The 21,058-nt window shown below is 41.0% G+C and overlaps 1 protein-coding gene across 1 annotated transcript in view; it reads left to right on the top strand.

Moving 5' to 3' along the window:
• The first annotated feature begins 221 nt into the window (after positions 1–221).
• Positions 222–21,058, top strand: part of LOC146628153 (A disintegrin and metalloproteinase with thrombospondin motifs 20) — a 76,717-nt gene continuing 55,880 nt past the window's right edge. Inside the window, exons 1-5 of the mRNA XM_085359381.1 lie at positions 222–466; positions 674–1,035; positions 6,300–6,468; positions 15,616–15,869; positions 20,781–20,864. Coding sequence (XP_085215507.1) covers positions 376–466; positions 674–1,035; positions 6,300–6,468; positions 15,616–15,869; positions 20,781–20,864 — 960 coding nt within the window. The 5' untranslated portion in view covers positions 222–375. The remainder of the gene's footprint in view (positions 467–673; positions 1,036–6,299; positions 6,469–15,615; positions 15,870–20,780; positions 20,865–21,058) is intronic.

Genomic DNA, 21,058 nt, shown 5'->3' with positions numbered 1-21,058 from the left:
CTTCGCAGTTGGTGAGTGCTTAGGGTGCACGGGGTGTTCTAGGGATGGCTAAGGGAAAGCTTACTTGGCACTGATCCCTCCTTTCAGTATAGACTGCAATTAACATTAGGCAGCACTTTTTTCCGAGTTGGGGGGGGGGGGGGGGATGAATGTGTCATAAATAGTTCGCCTTTATAGAGGGTAGTGGATGCATGTTGAGCAATGCGATGAGGCCAGTGCACTTTGCAAGACTTGCGCTGCAGAGAGCGTCCACGGATCCCACGACCTGCTGCTGACAAGCCGGGGGGAAAGGAGAGGCAGAGGGGGAGCCGCTCGGAGAGAGATTGAGGGTACTGCCTTGGAGACGACAGCCCGGGTTTCTTTGCGGAGGGAATCATGCAGTTTGCAATCTGGCTGGTTGGACTAATGTGTCATCTGTCAGCTTTTGTCCGGGAGACTCTGCAATACCAGTTGCATCCGAAACAAGGTAGTGTTTTTTTTTGGCTTGCGAGTACGATGAAGTGATACTGCTGAAATGTGTTTCAACATTATTAACGGTGATTGAGCATGATTCCCGGCGTGCGGTAGGCTTGTCACCCTGCATCTGCATTTAGTCTGTTACACAGGCTCTAGGCTGTTTGTTACCATTGCTTTGTCTCTCACTTCCAACTTTCTCTGACTTTTTTTTGAGCAGAAAGCTTCATCAAGCAGCTGTCATCGTATGAAATCGTCAAGCCGCTACGTGTGAATGACTTCGGAGAGTCGTTCCCCCACAAACTGCACTACAGAAGGAGACGGCGGAGTTTAAACAATGACCTGTCCGGTTTACGGCTTCACTACAGGATTGATGCTTTCGGGGAACGCTTTCATCTCAATCTAACCGCAGACTCCAGCTTTATCGCGCCCTCTTACACGGTGACACACTTGGGAGAGGAGCAGAGCAACGACACGGACTCCCAGTCCACTGACCCCGGCGATATGCGCCACTGCTTTTTCCGTGGACACGTCAACGCCAAGCGCGAGTACCCTGCCGTCTTCAGCCTGTGCACTGGTCTGGTGAGTACTTGGTTTCCACTCCGCTATCTTCAAGCTTCTTTTTTGGGAAGCTTTAATCACTCTGACATGCTTTCTTCCATTTAAACGAATTCCATCCACGCACGCACAGCCCACAGCTCAAGTCATGTGTGTAAGTGTGGATCGAGAGCAAGTGTTACTGGACTAGTGACAATGGGAAGCCCTGCACCTTTGTGCCTGTGGGGATGGTGGGGTGGGATGTGAGGGCTGGTTGTTATGGTTGGGATTGGGGCTGATTTGACAACAAGCCACTCTGTTGAAGTGTCCGTCTGCAAACACACTAAAACCCTGATGTGGTCATAGAGGATTTTCACACAGAAATGGATTATTAGTTATTTGGTGTCATGCTCGTGCTTGTGAAACAGAGATGCCAAACTCATTTTACAGGCCATATACAGCCCACACTGATTTTAAGTGCACTGGACCAATGAAATGACATGATAAACGTGTCAAAAGTTCTGGTAGTTCATTGCCCAGAATGTCCTGTATTCATAAAATGTTATATTTTTGTTCATTGACAAAAAATATTAGGTGTTTGTTTGTTTGTTTTTTACTATGGATGTAACCCCCCCCCCCCCCCAACCTTGTAGTAGATAGTGGAAAAGGAAGCGCTTTTCTGTCAATTAACTAATAGTTAATTACTTTGTTTTAGTATGAATGGCAGTGGGGAGGAGGGGGGACTTAATCAACTGGAAAAGCTGTAAAAGTTATAAAAATACAGTTAAAAGTTCAAAATCTATTTACATTCTTTGGGCCGATTTTTGGCCCAGGCCTTATGTTTGACAACCCAATTTTGAAGCAGTCCAGTTTTTAATTTTATGAATAAAAATGCAGAACATTTCCTTGTTCCAGCTTCTTTAATGTTTATAATATGATACTCAAATCATCATAAGTTTGACCCATAGACAAATAGGTCTTTTGAAGATGCCACCATGTAGTTCCTGGAACTCGCTTCTCTTGTGGTCACTCTTCATAGCCTAAAGAGGCATGTTCATTAATTGACAGAAGAAAGAAGATGCTCATTGATGAAAATGTATCACATTTTTTTCCCCTGCCAACTTTATAGGGGTGTAATGGAATAAGTGGGTAATAAGGGGGTTTATAGGACTTATGTGTAATATCGGACGCCTGATGCCAGAGTCATTTAGTTTGCTGACTCCTATGTGAGGGAATCTGATAACTGTTGACAGCGATGACTTCATGGGTCACATAAGGTTACTGGTACAGGGGCAGGGGGTTGACCTTAGTCGCGCCAGGCGGATTCTGGCATAGACTGTGCCTGGGGATGGGGCAGGGTGGGAGAGCAGGGGTTGTTAGAGTGGACAGATAGACTGACCATAGCCTCAAAAGCCTTCCTCCTGCTCTAGGCCATTATCAGTGATGGTTATCCTTATTTTAGATGTACAGCAGGAGAATAGCATGTCATATAGTTATTTGCACATTCAGTTAAAAAACATAAATCTTTGTATTATCACTTTGCAAGAATTGACTCACAGCAGTGTAGCTATCAAAAATAAAATAAGGTCAAATAAAGTGTTTTTCTTGTTATTCACCAATTTAAGACAAAAGGTGTTCTCCATTTATCAGGGCAGCCTTTAATTGCCCTCTCTGATATATGACTCACTTATACAAACATGTGTGCATCCTTTTTTTCAACAAACCGTCTTGTTTCCTTGCAACATCACTCATTGAGAATGACAGGACAATGGACACACCACCAGAGGCTATTGGGTCATAAATGTTTCCGTGTCTGATCACTGGGGCTTAATGGCCCGGGCACATTTTGGTGAGATGAGGTCATTAAGGAATAATTAGGCCCTAAAACAAAGGGGTCATTCTGGAAAAAGCAGTTTCCCCTTTCGTCCAATATCACCGGGGGGCAATTGAGGAGAGCTTGGGGGAGGCAGGGTTGAGGAGCTTTTGGCCTTTTCAAAGGGAGTCATGAAGGGCAGAAAAGAGGAGAAATGCCCCGAAGAGAAGACAGCTGCCAATGAAGGTTGCGGAGGAGACTTAAAGATTGCTCACACCGTGGGAAATTTGGGTTCCTTGAGAAGCTGGGTCTTTCAGTCCACTCACATAATAGAAGTGTAGGTTAAGTCAGGCTGTTCTGACAAATGCATCTGTTTTACTTCCAGCACAGAATGAAGCAGCTCTGCACAAAGATCAGGTTCACGGCACCTTTATGCCGTAAGATATTTAACAGAGACTGACTGCAGGTGTCTGCAGCCACAGAAAATCATAGTGTCTTTGAGAGATTTCATAATAGAGCTGTGTGCCAGCAGTCGGTCCACTCATGTCATGAATGTGACCTCGCTTCAAAAAGGGGTCTCTCAGTTGTAAGGTCCAGTTCAGCACCCAGTACTGAACAGCAGCCATTGTGTCTGCCCAAACCTTTGTCAGATTTGCTGCTGAGCTAATGCTGGGAAACCCTGAATCTCTTCCTCTCCGCTGACTAAAGGGAGCATTTATCTGTTCAGCTTTCTGTTAACACTACACGAAACTTTAGACTGGATCACCCGTAATTACCTAATTGAAGTTAATTCACCATAGACAGTGATTTACAAGACACCGGCAAACATCTACCAATTTTTGCATTGTATAAATCATTCATTATATTTAGATTATGACTGCAATGGTTTGAAAAAGGCTGCAGTACTTCTATGTTGATCAGGCATATTTAAACAGAGTTTTATTTTCACAACCAGATGAGACGAAAGCGAATGTTTTGAGCCTGCTGTGAACAAAGAGGACATTACATCGACAGTTTGATGACAACAGAGTAATCTCCATCTGCTCAAGATGTGCACCGAAATGAACCAGAGCATGTACCAAATGAACCTTGTGCTTTTTTTGTAGTTCCAAGGTCAAGAATGAAGTAATATCTGACTGTTATTCAGTGATCATTTTTTTGAAACACAAAGGGAAACGTTCTCTGCAGTGGATAATTCCTGATGCGTTTTAGCCACATAAATTTGTTTTTTACTCGACCGTGTAAATGTAAGAAAATGTAGTCGTGTATGCTTGAGTGGATTGACTCTTATTTTGACTGCAAAGACCATTTCATGAACACTGTTTATTCAGTATCAGCTTCTCTGGCGAGTTGTTGTCACAGCATGTTTTGTGTCTATGATGAGTGATTGGTGGACTTTAGGACTTAAAAAAAAGAGTCACATCATCTCGAAATCATTCATACAAATGCATCCGTTCATGCTGTCTTCTCTCAAAGTTCCCCGCTGGATTTGAAAACTACTTCTATTTCGTTTCACTGGCTTCTCAGAACTGAAGAACCAGTACTGATCCAGGGCAGAGGGGGGGGGTGCTTCAACAAGTGAAGGCGTTTCTATCCTGTGCATTGTTTATGAAAGTTTTGACACTTTTGCACTGAACCCACATCCATATGTTTTTGGAACATGGCATAGTTATTCTAAATAAAAGAATTAATATGTGATTGAAGTCCAGACTCTCAGCTTTTATTTAAGCGATTAAGCAAAATTATTGCATTAACTTTTCAGGAATTACAGCCACTTTTATACACCCCTTCCTTATTTTCAGAGGCTCACACTGATTTGGATAATTTTAAATATCAGGACTGTTTTTCATACTTTGATGGGTTCTAGACTGCCTGAAATCTCTGTTAGGCCTTTACTGTAAGCCACCTTAGATTGCTGCTTGCTTGTGTGTCTCTTTGCCTTCAGCTTTGTCTTCAGAAAGTTGAGTTGACAAAGTTATCTTAGCAGTATGCTTTGGTTCATTTAACTATTAGCACTGTCTGATCTGTTTTGAAGTGTTTGGCTGAACCTGAGCAGAAAGTATAGCACATGTACACTTCACAATTTATCCTGCTGATTATCTCAATAATAATAATAATAATAATAATAATGGATTGGATTTATATAGCGCTTTTCTAGGCACCCAAAGCGCTTTACAATACCACTATTCATTCACTCTCACATTCATACACTGGTGGAATAAGTCACGTTATCAATAAACACCGGCAAACTTGTTCTGTTGACAGTGATAGTTGCCCATACCATAACATAGCCTTGTCTTCTAGTCCTTCTGGTGTTGCTGAGCTGGCTGGTGCATTCCCTTTTTTTAAAAGAATGTAGCAGAGTGTTGATTTAACCTCTCTTAAAGTTTTTGTTATCTCTTTAATAGGTTTTTTTTCAGCCTAATGAGGGCCTCATTCACCTAAACTGATATCTCTTTGACCTTCACATAGTTCCAGTTAACACCTAAGTAATGAAAGTGCAACACTTGGAATCAACTCCAGAATTTTTATCTGCTAAATTTGTCGTGGAACGACGAGGAAACAGGTCCCACTTGGCCGTGAAACCGCCTTCACATCTTGATTTGAATTGAATGTCATACAAAGGCAAAAATTACACAAATTGTGCCACTTTCCAAATACCTAACTGTAGAACTGAGTGCCTTTAACCTTTTTCAGGAGCTATAGTGTAAACCTGCAGGGGATCTAATCCCTCACTTTTTGAAAAGTAGGGAGGAAAAGTGCAGTTCCAGTTTGTACTTGTTTTCCACGTCCGAGTTGTATCTTTTCCATTGTCAAATGTCCATCACTCGGGGATGTTTATGGCGTAATGCTGCCTTAAAGATAACATTCCAGCCTCCAATATCCTGTTTAAGTGTGCGCATGAAATTACCATGCAAACACCAGTGCGCCTCATGGCTGAGTGAGCTAAGAAGCTTTGTGAGGGACCGAGCTGCCAAATCAATATTAGCATTCCTCTGTCAGCAGCTTGGTCCGCGTATGATGATGTCACTCTTCCCAGTGTCAGGGTTTTCGGGGAAAAACGCATTTTGACACTTACAGCTTACCTAATAACCTGTGCATAAATGTGTGAAACGGTTTACTGAATTGCAACAGCACCCTGATAAATGTATCATGCAAAAGACTTAAAATGTTTCAAAACTCGCCTTCATTGTCACGGAATGAAATTCTCAGGGCTTAAACTTCAACAATAACTGACATGAAAGCAGTTACGGATATTCTGTTGCCTTTTCAATCAGCATGTTCTTTCCATACACACCTGTCAAAAGAGCTTATTTAAAAGCATGGAAATAATGTGAACCCTGGTGCCAGAGGCTAGGACCGAGTGACTGCAAAGAGACCACAACCTGTGTAAATGAAACTGTGAAATAAACAGACACGCGTACAGTAGAATATGCACACATGCACGTGCATGCTTTGTACCAGTGACATCTCCTGGCTTTTCCCCCCCTTATAGATTGGAACTTTTACAACACAACATGGCGAATTCTTCTTGGAACCCCTTTTAAACGCTGCTGGGGAGGAATACGATGAAGAACACGACAAACCTCATCTCGTCTATCGACATGAGAGGAAAAGAAACATCTCCAAATCTGACAACAATGCAGATCCCTGTGCTGCCTCAGGTAATAGACTGCCTAAGTATTCTACCTGTAACCACAGTCTGTCTGACTTTCACCCACAAACACTTACCTCCTTATCTCCTGTATTTTCTTTCTGAACCGTGGCAATAAACACTGCCCTAAAATGTAAATTATACTCAGTCACGATCTTTGGCTTGCAGATTTCAGCCTTGATTAGTGGCTGTTACTTGTGCACTGCGTGGTGGTTTCATGCCTCCTCTGCTGGAACATTGAGTCCCAGGTTTGTAGCAGGAGCTCAGAGGGTAGGTGCGATAACTTTTTAGTTTGCAGCTGAAAAGAACTGGGGGGGTTTTCCACTTGGGAGGCTGCTGGAAAGTTCCCCCAATTTCATTTGAATTTTTATGGTTGAGGCCCTGCGGGTGGTGGAGAGGCCCTCAAGAGAAAAGCAGGGTGACTGAGTGAAGTTCACCTCGATGGAAGACCTTAAAGTTGTCCTCCAAGGGGGGCCTTTGTCGAGTGACGCGATAAATCTTTTATATGCCGACTGCTTGATTTGTTTGTTGTCTGAACGCAGCCATTGTCGCCCAGTGGTGGCCTTTGTGTGTGGCGGTGGGTTAAAAAAACTTGGATAGGCCAACGCTGCCTCAATATGCTCAACCCTTTCACTCGCTCAATCTGTGTGAGGCAAACAGAGACCCAGCATTCGCTGAAAGCTTTGTGTATATATATCTATTAACCCCCTGACTTTTAATGTTTTAAGAACATCCATTTCCACCATTCAGTTTAAGTGTGTAAACCAGTTTAATGTCTAGTTAACATGAAATGAGAAGCATCCTGAAATAGCTTCTCATGACCTTTACTGTGAAATGAAATCCTTTTGTTCAGTGTACAGCAGGAGGTAGCTGGGATGTAGGTGTTTAAAGTGTTAGAGACACCTGCGGGGCCTCATCAAAGGATAGCAAGTAAACAATGAACAAGGGATTAAAAGAAGCAGTGGGCCTGGGTTAGGACTGTGAGGTGTCCCCAGACTGTGCCATTATCAGAAAGGGCAATCTCCACATGTTGTGAAAAATTGGTTCTTTGAAGGCTTCACTGAGCACAGACTAATAGGCTTGTCCTGTCTTTTTATGACACACAGCGCAGTGCAGGTTACATATAAACGCTAACTTGACGCGTGTCGTCCTGCTTCCGGAACACTTGCAGTTTTTTCTCCTGGTCTTTGGGCATTTTCCTCCTGGCTTTGCAGTATGTCTGCACATTGATGTCTCAGAAGGAAAATTGTCCACTTAATTTTCTTCATTAGACTAAACTGACTTCTAAAATAAATGTCAACACACTCAGGCTGTCAGCTTGTCATTGTGTTTGAAAAACTGGAAAGCTTTATTAATGGATTAGAGGAGCGCATAAGCATCACACAAGACCACATTTTAAGCAAGAAGCACATAGATTACCCACCCAAAACCTGTGATGTTAGCAAGAGAGCCGATTCCAATCTCCTTTTTTTTTGACTGGCTCTAAAAGGACTCTCTGTCAAGGTCAACGCGATCTTATGACTCTGTTTTTCTCTTTGTCGCTTTCTCTTCCATATTCGTGTTTTCGTGTGGAGAGAACGTTTGAGCCACACAGAGAAGTGCTGATGACCTTCCAAGCAGCCACTCTGATTTGTAAAAAAAAAAGTTTTTGCAAGACATACGGTGATTTTATTCCTTATCCATCCCCCTTTTTTTGCTGTTTCCTGAAGCAAAACATATTTTTGAAAACGATAAAGATGAAACAAACTGCGCTTTATCAAACACACCTTCAGGAAACAGCATGTGTATCAGCAGAATGGTAAGATAAGAGCTTCCTTTAGAAATGCTGGCTCAGAATACCTCCCTCGTGCACTGCGCAGTGCGCCAGAACAACGGAGACTTCTGTATCTGCTGTCCTAAGACAAGTAAGAGTTTCCAAGATCTCTGAAAGAAAAAAATGCTGAAAGGAGAGGAAAGCGATGTTTCCACATAGAAACATTTCACAAAGATGACGCTCTGTTTTGAGCTTTGAGCTTGTCATCTCCGACACGTACAAATAGTTGACTTATTCATACTTGTGCTGTCACTGCTTGTGAGATGTCAGATGTAGAAGTGGACTGATAAGACTGAAGTGTTACCTTGATGGAAAATTCTATTTTAACTGTCAGGTCACGGCTGTCTTCAGCTGCTTTTCTTCACGACATGTGTTCATGGTCTGTTGATAAAGCGAGAGGCTGTTATTGTAATGCTGTGTTGAATGGATGGAAGTTTATATGACATTTTTAAATGTAAATTCATCCTACTGAACCACTGATGCCAGTGTCTTTGATGGACATTGCAGCTGTATCAGTTTCCTTTCTCTGTCAGCCAACCTGGGTGGTTTTCCTTCTGTTTAGAATACCTTTACTGGAGTAGATAGCTGTTGAGTGGGTGATTAATGTTTTAAAGTCACAGAGTGCCTTGTTGTGCCTCGCTCTGAATTTTGAAAGCATAGAGGCAATAAAGCTTAACAGGCTCAAACCACAACACGGCTCCGACCCCTAATGACACATTCTACAGGGTATCAGTCTGTCGGCTTGCATGTGAATCCCCGTGTCATCCTTTGATAGAGATAAGCGCAGAAATGAGGGCGGCTGCAGGTAGGGGTAGATTCTTCTGTCGCTCTGCTCCCTTTGCTTTTTAAAAATCCATGTGAAGACAAGCAAAAGGCAAAGGGAAGCGGGAATTGCAAAGAATCTCTTTCACCAAGCCACTGGCTGCAAGTCCAGAACTGTGGGGTGTCGTATTTTGTCTGAATTAGAAACAGTGAAAAGACTAAAAGACAGCTTGACACCAAACTGAAATCCAACTACCCAAAGTCCTGTTCCAGCGTCAGCTCTCAAGCAGCTTGCCTGATTTCTTGATGGGTAACCGAGGCCAGCTTGGAGACCGAATTGCCTGGCGTTGATGCGGCAATACTTGGCACAGATGGCATCTGTGCCCCCTGACCCTTAACACAATCATCGTATACGATTCCCCTCTCGGTGCCCACTGTGTATACATGGTAGCTCAAATGCTAGCATCAGGTTTTTGGTCAATGGGTTCATTTACATGGAAAAATGTCCTCCCCGCCTGCGGTTTGAACTAGCCGACTTGAATCGGTGCCTGCCCTCCCTTTGCGCTTTCATGTATGTGAATGGAGGCACTTGTTGATTGTGACCTCACTTCCCTCTTTGTTTGGAGTCACTCACTGGATGAGTTGATGTGACCTTGAACTTTTCCCTCCTAGAGGTGCGTGGATTCTGGGCTTGGCGGCTTGTTTGCCGGGCCTCACTTGGAACTATGTATGCATTAAACCCTTTGTTTTCCTCTGAAGCACAGCTCTTGACAGGGGTCAGGAAATGTGGTCAGCTAGGGTGTGATGGGCGAACAGCAATTACTCTGTCATCTTCACCATCTTTCTTTAGATTGTGTGGAACTTCTGGGTGTCACATGGCTCCAAAGGGCTTAGGCTTATTCTGTGGCCTTATGGCCCTTGCACTGACTCAACCTCCTGCATTCCAGGAAGTACCTATTGTGGCAAAGAATAAAAACAGAGTTTGTTTTGGGGCTTTTGTGTCCGTGTGTAAATGTGGTTTGCTTGTGAATGTGTGTTTGTGAAAGTGCATGTCATCTCCTTGGCCTGTCAGTGGATGAAGTGTCCCACTGAGTGCTGAGAATTGCTGAGCAAGAGCGGAGAGGAATGGGGAAACGAACTTCTTTCTTTGTGAGTTTGAGCAATTCTGGCTTGCACTGCATGTGCCTGTCTGTCTTGCTTCAGAGCTTGGCAGTGGCCCTTGCCTTTTCTCAAGCTCCCACTGCCTGCTTTTCTTCTTTTACACCTGCTTCTATAAAGTAGCTTTCTTACTCACTGCATTGCTGTTGGCCCTCATTTGAAAAAGACTCATTTCTCTTGTCTTTTTGAATGCCAGTTGAATATTTTTGTCTTTTGAATCACTGTGATCTGAACGCTAGCCTTAAAATGTGTCAGATGAGTCTAAAAAAATCTGATTTTTCATGCATTGATTGCGAGTTTGAGCCACCACATGTGCTATTTGTGTGTAATGAGTGAGTTTTCCCTTCAGGTAGGATGCTCTGTTGAGTTAGTGCCTCAAATTTCATAACACTCCATGACAGATAATGCAAGCAGCTAATAATTTGGTCCATTGCACTCGCTGAGTTTAGGATAACAGATACTCCGGACAGGGCTGAGTAGGGCTGGGTACACACACAGTCTGTAACTTTAATAGCTGCCATGTGCCTACCCTGAGGCCACAGCCCTATTGAACCCAGTGTGTTGGGTGTGTTGCTCAGATTCCAACTTGAGCTATTTTCTGCCACTGAATACTGTCTGGGCATTCTTAACAGACTTGAGCTTATTCAAACAACTTGAGTGACAGTGATTAACTGCATGGTGGCATGGATGCTGGAAGAGCAACAGTTTCCCACTAAGGGTAAACCCAAGAGATGACCGGAAATCATCAGTGACTTGGCCAGGGTCTCGGGCTGTTTACTATCATAGAGGCCAGACATCCTTCAAAAACACAGAGCTACATTTTTAATGTAAAGATGATTTATAGTTCAGTATCTAAAGTAGGGGTTTCTTTTAAAATATGGTAGACGTGATTAAGTCATCCATACTGATTGTCTTGGAGTAAAATCAACATCTCGATATTTAAATGGTTCCTTGAACAGATCTGTAGTCATTGTTGAGTCACAAATGGTCGTCTTCGAGGAAAAGAAAAATGAGGCCTTGTATATGTGCTTATCAGATAGGATTTTAACATTACGTATAAACGTGTGATTGCATAAATTGCAGTGTTGAGGTTGATGCTCTTTAGTGATGCATTTAACAAAACCTGAAGATCCTGTTTAATTTGCTGCTTTGCATTTTATTAGCATCCTGTGTGTGCAAATCTCCGATTGGGCTGGTTTTGTATACCTGTGAACTATGGCTTTCACTCAAGCAAAACGTTAGCAGTATTTATCCCTGCAAAAAAAGACGTTAAAATATGCTGCCCCTTTTTGTCATTAGAATAATCTATAGAAGGACAGGAAACTGTCCAGAATAGTTCCTGTCGGGAGTTTCAAAGGATCGAGAACATAGTGCTCATTGTTAATGTCTTTGCTCTTGAAGTGGCACTAGTTCTGTGTTATTGTATATACAACATCGTGTATCATGTATATGTTGTATTCACTCGCTTGTTTTGTATGTCAGTACAAGCAGAAACTATTTATTTCTGTTTAGAATGACTAAATCTTTGCCTCTGTCTTGACCAAATCACTTTTGAAAAAGGATTTTTTTAATCTCAATGGAACTTTTATTTGGATAAATAAAAAATAATATTATTAGAGACTTTTCATCAAATCTTTGACACATTTTGAAGAGCTTTAGAAAATGGTGTATTTGCTCTTTATCGGCACTTCCTTGTAAAACGCCAACATCTGTCCTATAAACTATTGACTGGGCCTTCCAGATGTAACCAAATTACTCTAAGATTTGAAGACATGTGTATTCAACAAAGAGGAAGGGTTGCTTCTTGCGTATCCCAATCCAAACATTTTCAATTGAATTCAAATGGTATCCATAATGATTTAATCTTTAGTATATTTGGATGAACCCCTTTAAACTAGACATCTTGGTTTGGCTAAGATAACACTCCAGGCTACTACCCGTCACAGTTCTGATTCACAAGTAGTGTTTCGTCATTTGAGGAGGTCTGCAGCCGACCACTATGCTGTCGTTATCTCTGAACTGAAAATATCAACCGAGTGGACTGCAAGTGTACAAAGACCATACTTCCAGTGATGTCGACAGCCACGCCACTTCACTTTTAAAAGCCTTCTTCAGCAGAAGCAATTAGCTGCCTTACTTCTCCACTGTCTAGCCGCAGAATTACACTTAATTGTGCCCCTGTCTGCGGTGGTTTCAAAGTTTTTCCCCTCTTAACTTGTATTCCAATAACCACGCTGTCTGATTGTTTTAAGTAGCAGGCACTACCTGTACTGATTGGAAAGTGTACTTTAAATGTGTCCTTGAACCAACACAGCTGATTTAAATGGCTAAATTAGCTCCTGCAGTTCTCCAGAGGCCTGGTAATGAACTAATCATGTGATTCAGGTGTGTTGACCCAAGGTGAGCTCTAAAACCTGCAGGACACCGGCCCTCAGGGCCTGGAATTGCCCACCCCTGGTTTAATGTGTAGCCTAAGATGACAACTCTCAGAAGGCCAGCAAAACACTGTAAAACAATGGTTATTAGTTCAACTACGTATTTGTTGGTTCTTGGCATTTGTCATGAAAGAGCAGCTCTATGTTAAAATCCCATTGAGATCCTTTTGGACAGGCTGGCATACATAGATGGACTCAGACTAAAAGTATATGTAACAGTAAAATATTTCCACACTTTAATGTTTATGGATTAATGTAAATAAATGCTTAACTGTTAACATATGTGGCAGTTCAAACCCAATCAAAATGTCTAGATATGTTTAAAAGAGTTCAGTCATTGTGTGTATGGGATATTTTGTCTGCAATTATTCATGGCATTGAGTGAATACACAAACAGGGTAATGTTCATTGTTTTGATTGTGTTTTGGCACAGTGATATAAAGATTTACACATCCCGAGTCAATTAGGTGTTGGAACATAGAAGTGAGTGTGTTCTGTTGGTACAATTTAGCTGTGTGTACATTGGAATCGACTAGATTATAAGTTGGAAATGCCTACACTCATGCCATGCAGGGCCCCTTTTTAATAATGCTCCCGATCATGAGAAACCTCTGAAGTTCGAGTTTATATTCCAAGTTTGAAAAGAAATAATATCTATCAGGTTCTTTTTGTTGATAGTAAATTCCAACATGCAGAGCACAGAGATATAAAGACCTTCTGTGGCTGATTTTTCCAGTGCCCAGTGAGTGATGTAATGCCTCTGTGCATACAGTGGGTCAGTCACCCCTGTCTTCTCGTGGTGTAAGTAGCAGCTCACTACCTAGCGAGAGGGGGATTTCAACCTAAGGCGATTTGGGAAGGTTGTGTGTGGCTAATCTGCACTGATTCAAAGGCTATTATAGCAGAAGGCAATATTTTCACCACCTCCTCTTTTTTTTCCATCACACACTTGCTTACTCTGAGTCTTAACACCAATTTCTGAGGATGGAGAGATACTCCTCTGTGCTTTGATAATCCCTTTGATGTCGGACTGTCTGCAGCGATGAGTCTGTTTAAGGGGTTTAGTGCGGTGGGTTTTGGCCTTTGAGACTTTTCTTTCCCTGGAAAATACAAAGCTCCGTGCTGGCCCAGCTGCCCGGGCTGCGTGCACAGGCACAGACCGGCTTGGCGCTGGCTTGGATGCTGGTTCTGGCATGGGGTTGGGCCTCACGGCGGCAAGAGCTGTGGGCCATTGTGCCAGGGAGTCACGCTTCGCCTCGTGTGCCCACTGGGGGCATCGCTTGAATACTCACGGAGCACTGAATGAGTTTTCCTTTCTCTTTTTTCCCCTAATCTAACAGTTACACACAATCTGTCTCTGTGTGACTGTCTGGAAAGATTGAGTTTACAAAACACAATGGAAGTCTTCACTGTAATCGGGTTATCCAAAGTTGAGGAGGATGACGGATTCCAAACTATGCTTGGATCGTAAGCACTAGTGGTCTTACTTAAAGTAATTACATAGTCGGTGTAATTTTTTTCAGCAACTTTTGCTACATTGTGTCCCTTTTGCGGCTTGGTTTAATGGAGGCAAAAGAAAAATACTACACCTATATGTACAAACATTTATTAAAAATTACAGCAATTTGAGTTTTGACAAAATAGGAAATTGACAGTGAAATCTTTCATTGTCAATTCTTAGCTATTTCATCAGTGGCTCCTGATATTTTTCTTCTTTTTCTTCTTTCAGCTGGTCCTTTTAGAGGTGGCCACAGCAGATCATTTATTTCCATCTCACCCAATCCCACTTCTTCTGTCACACCAACCCTCTGCATGTCCTCCTGCACTACATTCATGAATCTTCTCTTTGATCGTTCTTTTCCGCCCGCCTGGCATACGTTAAATCAATCTTTCCTCGGCAGGGCGACAGGTGAAACTGCTTTAAGCAAGCTTTCTTACACTATATCACGGATGTGCGCCAAAGCAACAGTGGAAATCAGAAGAGCACAATGATCGACCTGCACGCTTCGGTCCTGGACTTCTCACAAAATGCAGTGTAAAGTTATACAGTGCTGATTGACTGCTTAAGCATTTTGATGTTCATAGCTGATACGTGCAGTTTATCTGGCCCTCCATTGGTTGTCATTTTCAGTCAGGAGAATCTGGGGATATTGCAGAAAACAAACTCAACCCTTTTTTGTGATTTGGATTATTCCTGTGGTGTGACTGGGAAACCTCTTGCTGTTTTTTCCACTCTGTTTTTATTCAGAACTCCAGGGTTCTTATTAATGTGCAATCAACGCTACTTCATTTTTAAGTACAGCAAGTTTTTCTTGCCTTGCCTCTAATAATATAGGCAATCGGTCTGTGTCTCTGCCTCTGTGTTCCTCTTTTAACTTCACTCTGTCATGATGATGGAATCTACCGTTTGTAGCCAGCACAACACGTGCGCTTCAGCTGAGAGAAGTGAGCCATTTGAGTGTGCACTGTGTATGGCTGTCATTCTGGGTCTGAGGCTGCTGTTGGAGGCGGCGTATGAATGGAACTGTTTGAGTGTTAATGTGTTCCTTTCACCACGATTGTAACAATTTACCAAAATAATACAATGACTGGGGTATCCAGAGCGGAATATAGGATTTTTACGCCTCTGCATGGCGTAAACTGAGCCTAGTCTCTGTGACTCAGTAAAGTGCTGTTAAGGGATTTCTTAGTTTGTGTGGCTTCGTTTGAGACAGGAGAATCCAGATTGCCTGAGATAAAACACAGGCTCAAAGCTCACCAGTGACTCTGTGTCTCTGGGTTCAACTGCTTTCCTAAACACTTGAATGAGACGGTTTATGGCAGGTGTCTGCAACAGAAGCCTAGTTATGTGATTGGAACTAAGCTGCGCCAGAACATGCACTGAACTGTAGATGTAGCTTGCTCTCTTATGAAACACCTTTATGACGTTAAGTAGTCCATTAAAAAAAAGGCTAATTGCCACATTAAAATTATTTTCTTTCTTAAACAGAGAACTTGAAGAAGCCAGCCTCTTCAGAGATGAGAGGGACCATGAGAGAGGAGCTAGAATCTCTCAGAGCCACAGTAGAGCACCAACGCGTGCTCGAGAACAACTCCACCGGCCCACACCCGAGATCGCCACGCAGGCGCAAGCGTTTCCTGTCCTATCCTCGCTACGTTGAGCTGATGGTGACAGCAGATGCCAAAATGGTGCGTCACCATGGACGCAACCTAGAGCACTACATTCTAACAATCATGTCAGTAGTAAGTAAAATAATGTTTCTCATTTTTTTCAGTGTTTAAATGTGTTTTTGCTCAGTATTGTTTGCTGGCATTGCCTTCCTGTTGGGATTACATGCTACTAAAAGGTCTTTAACATATGATGGGGTTAGTTACTCAAGACCTTGTATGTGAGGAGAAGGGTTTTAAAATCAGCTGTTAAACCAATTTAACCAAACATCAATAACTGAACGATTTAGAGGTTCATTTAAAATACTGAAAAGTAGCAAAAACTTAGTGAAAGAACATGACAAACGTCTCAGTGTTAGCCATGCTGTTGTTCACAGCAGATTTCACAAGTCATTGAATTGTTTAAACTTGAGACTTGTAGACTTATAGAATAGTCAGTTAAACTTGAATGAAATGTAGGTTGCTCGGTTGCTAGAGACGAGCTAAATGCATATTTTTTTCCAAGCAATGTTTAACTCTATGTGGCCATGTTCTTTGGCTGTATGCTCAGCGTGTTGTTTCCCCATGTGTAAATAAGCGTCTCAAACTAGATCAAAATTAGGCTTGATGGAATACACTTACAAACATTAACCTTTCCACTAGATGGATCTAATTTAATAGATGCCAAATCTACAGCAGAGCTGTATTGAATTTAATGTGGTTTTGTGGACATTTACATTGAAAACATGCATCGTCTTTTTTTAATTGTGAAAGATCTCTAGAAAATGACCAAAACTTTACAGCAAAAAATAAACAACTTCAGATAAGAAACTTCTTATGATGATCGTCTCCATCATGAGGGTCAGATTTTAACATTAAATCAATGACACTCGTGCTATTGAACCTTTTTTAAAATGATAAACTCTGCTGAAATGAATGCAACAGAAATAAAGAGCAATCTGACATTTTGGTCACAGTAGTATTCAGAAGCTTTTTCAGTGAATACGCCACATATGACAACACTTTAAAAAATTTAAGTTCTGATATATACACCACGTACTCTGTGATATATTTCTTTCCACTATTAAAGCAATTGCCCAGTGGAAACTGCAGTCAAGTCCAGGGCTGTGTTTTTCTAGTCTTAGATTTTACTGTTTGGCATTTTTGGTCATTAACTCCGATGTAACCTCAGCATGCTTCTGCATATGCCAAACAAACCCTGTTAGCCTGTCCAGCACCTTGACCACTTTATAAGTCCTACTTTTGACTGTGAAAGAAGAATATTCATTTTAAGAATATTCATGGAGTTGTACGATAAAAACTGTCCAACAATAAAATACAACAGAAAGCACAAATATTCAGATAGACCATGGCTCACTAAGGGTTTACAAAATACACTCTATAGGGAATACCTAAAACAAAGAACAAAAGATGCTGAAAATAAATATAAAAAATACAAAAATAAGTTGACCAATATTATACGTGTATGTAGAAAGGAGTATTATAGTAAAATATTGAACAACAATAAACATAATATGAAAGGAATATGGGATGTTTTAAACGGTATCATTAAAAATAATTCTGGACAACAAAGTTATCCACAATACTTTATCGATAATGGCAATATTATGGAAAACACTGCTGATAAGGTCAACAGCTTTAATCATTATTTTGTAAATATTGGACCAAAACTGGCAGAACAAATTCCCGAGTCACTGCCATCAGTAGACTGTAGTGAAAACCTGATTGATAGGAACCCTAACTCAATGTTCCTCACATCAGTGGAGGAAAAAGAAATAATTGACATTGTACACATGTGTAAATATAAAACATCTACTGATTGTAATGATATTGACATGAAAATCGTCAAGAAGGTCATTGAAGGAATTGTAGGACCTCTAATATATATTTGCAACTTATCATTTCAGACGGGAAAAGTGCCAAACAAAATGAAAATAGCTAAAGTTGTGCCGCTGTATGAAACCGGGGATAGACGCCACTTCACAAATTACAGGCCTGTTTCTTTACTACCACAATTCTCCAAAATCCTAGAAAACCTGTTTAATAAACGATTAGACAAATTCTTAGATAAATATAAATTACTCTCTGACAGTCAATATGGATTCAGATCAAAAAGATCAACATCTCTGGCATTAATCGAATCAATTGAGGAGATTACGAATGCTATAGATCAGAAACAGTATGCAGCTGGAGTATTTCTGGATCTCAAGAAAGCATTCGACACAATCAATCATGACATATTAATTAATAAACTGGAACGGTATGGGATTAGGGGGGTTGTACTGCAATGGGTGAAAAATTATTTAAGTGACCGGAAACAATTTGTGAAGCTGGGTGTCCATTCCTCATCATGCTTGGACATTGCTTGTGGTGTTCCACAAGGCTCTGTACTGGGTCCAAAATTATTTATTATTTATATAAATGATATTTGTAAGGCATCTGATATATTAAAATTTGTATTATTTGCAGATGACACAAATATTTTTTGTTCTGGGGGGAATCTAAAGGAGCTGCTGGATACAATTACTTCAGAAATGTGCAAAATTAAAAAATGGTTTAACAGGAACAAACTATCGCTAAATCTAAGTAAAACTAAATTATCTTATTTGGGAATTCCCTTAGAAATGCACAAGTGCAGATTCATGTAGATGGTGTGGAAATTGAAAGAGTACTTGAACATAAGTTTCTTGGTGTGATTATAGATGATAAATTAAACTGGAAGTCTCATATAAATCATATACATAACAAAATTTCAAGAAGTGTCTCAATCTTGAGTAAAGTAAAACACATTCTGGACCACAAATCACTCCACATTCTCTATTGTTCCCTGATTGCACCGTATTTGAATTACTGTGCAGAGGTTTGGGGCAATACTTACAAATGTTCGCTATCATCAATCTTTATATTACAAAAAAGGGCCATAAGGATAATCCATAAAACTGGTTACAGAGATCATACAAATCCACTATTCTTAAAATCAAAAATTCTAAAATTCACAGATCTGGTTCATTTTCTCACAGCACAAATTATATATAAAGCAATAAATAACCTGCTTCCTGACAATATTCTAAAAATGTTTTCTAAAAGGGAACGGGGATACAATTTGAGGGGGGAATTAAATTTAAAACATCCTCGTATCCGTACAACATTAAAAAGTTTTTGCATCTCTGTGTGTGGAGTGAAGCTGTGGAACAGACTAAGTAAAGGTATGAAGCAATGTCCAAGCATGGCGCAGTTTAAAAAGCGGTTTAAGGATATGGTTTTTACAGGGTACAGGGAAAAGGTAGAGATTTGATAGGGTGTTCTTGTCTAATATTTTCATGTGTGTGCGCATGCACGGGTTTGTTGGTATGGGTATATATATATATATATATATATATATATATATATATATATATATATATATATATATATATAATTGTAGGTTGTGTATCCTTGAGGTGTTAATGGGGTTATTGAAAATGTGTATATGTGCGTATGTGTGTATATACGTATGTATGGATAGATAGAAACATATATGTGTATATATTAAAAAAAAAAAAAATTTACACATAACATATAATGTAATTGCAAGGAGGTATTTCTGTAGTCTATTGATACTAGATAGTGGAAAAGGGGTGGGATTAAATAAGCTTATGCTTCTTCCTGCTCCTTTTTGAACATGGACGTTATTTGGAGTTGTGGTTGCTCGTTTTCCTTTTGTTTGCTTTGTTCATTTGTCTCTTTTAATTCTATTTTTTTTTATACTTTTTCAACATGTTCAAAATAAAGATTCAATCAATCAAAAAGAAGGCTGGTAATTAAGCCAGTGACACTGTGATGGACTGGGTAGTAAAACGTCTCAACTCAGGACGGGTTATTAATTCAACTGAGTCTAGTATCTGCTGTCTCTCTACACCATCACAGGCAAAATGTTTGAAACACTCATTTACTTGCAGAGGAGTAATGATTGTCAGTGGAGTGTCCTTAAAGGTTGCTGGAGTATAGTGAGTGTTGCATAGGCCAGTTTCGACAGCAAATCATGTTTATGTCTGCAGACCAGGGGGCAGCCATACACAAATGCATGCTTTTTTCCCCCCTGTCCTCTTTCAAATGGTTACATTTGCTCTACTTTTGCAAAAATTTATCCAAACTTACCATATTATTTTCTATTGGTCACGCCGATAAACTGTATAGATATGACCCCTGATGTCTTACTGTCTTACTGTTATTTTAAGAAGGTAGCTTTTAACCATGTAAAAAAATGTTGCACATGTAGCAAAATATAAATTCTAAGAAGTCCTAAAAAAACCTTTACTGTTTAATATTTGCTCCTGAATGCATTTTGCAGTAATTTATGGTGTCGTCCCCCCTCGCTTCTGGCTGTTAAACTGATCGCATGAGAGCATAAACTGGAGGTGAGAGTCTAATGAGCGGGGTCATGTGTCACCGTTGGATGACGTGCATACAAAGACAGTCTCGTTTTATTACTCAACCCGGGCAAGCCTGGGCTACGTTTGCTTCCCTCTATGTTACGATGAGGTAGCTGTTTATAGTAACTAATAAGTTCCTGTCATGAGGCCGTACCCTGTTTCGGGGCACCGCTGGCTGACCGTGACACGGGTGCACGAGAAACGCAAGAGTAGCAGAGGGGAAAAGAGTTGGAATATTTTGCTGTCCCCACAGAGGGGCTGCTTCACATTTGTAGCCAGGTCCAGTTTCTTTCTTTTCTTTTTCCTTTTCTATGGTCTTCTGGGTGGGGGGGTTGTAATTGGTTTAAATACTCTGTTGATTAAACTTACCCTCGAGGAGGCACTTTGTGCTTTCTTTTGACTTTGGTGAGCTGCTGCTATTTTGATTAAACCAAAATAGAGCTTAGCTAAAAGAGCCTTGACTGTGTGTTCCCATTCCAAGTACTTTAACTAATACATGACTCTAGCTCTGCTCTGACTCAGGTTAGTGGAAGTTTGCATTTTTTTTTGTCTGTGTGTTTTGTCTTTGTTACAGGTAGCAGCAGTGTACAGGGACCCCAGCATAGGAAACCTCATCAGCATCAAGATTGTCAAGCTTGTCATCATCCACAATGAACAGGTGAGTACGGGGTCTTGAATGCTACGTGTACGCAGGTCATCTGCGCGTGGTTGACGTCATTGCAGGTGTCTTTGGCTTGGCTTTTTTTTCTCTGTGGGGCCTCTTTGAAAGGAAGCTGTCTTTCTTGTCGGGCTTATGTGGAATACAAATCATAATGTATTAAGGCTGCTAGCCACCTGCAAATGAAATGCTCT

The sequence above is a fragment of the Diplotaxodon limnothrissa genome, linkage group LG7 (genome assembly GCF_057381915.1).
Source record: "Diplotaxodon limnothrissa isolate DT_005_m linkage group LG7, D_limnothrissa_male_GT1.1, whole genome shotgun sequence".
NCBI classification, from domain to species: domain Eukaryota; kingdom Metazoa; phylum Chordata; class Actinopteri; order Cichliformes; family Cichlidae; genus Diplotaxodon; species Diplotaxodon limnothrissa.
The sequence above is the reverse complement of the archived record's forward strand: the minus strand, read 5'-3'. Positions and strand labels throughout refer to the sequence as shown.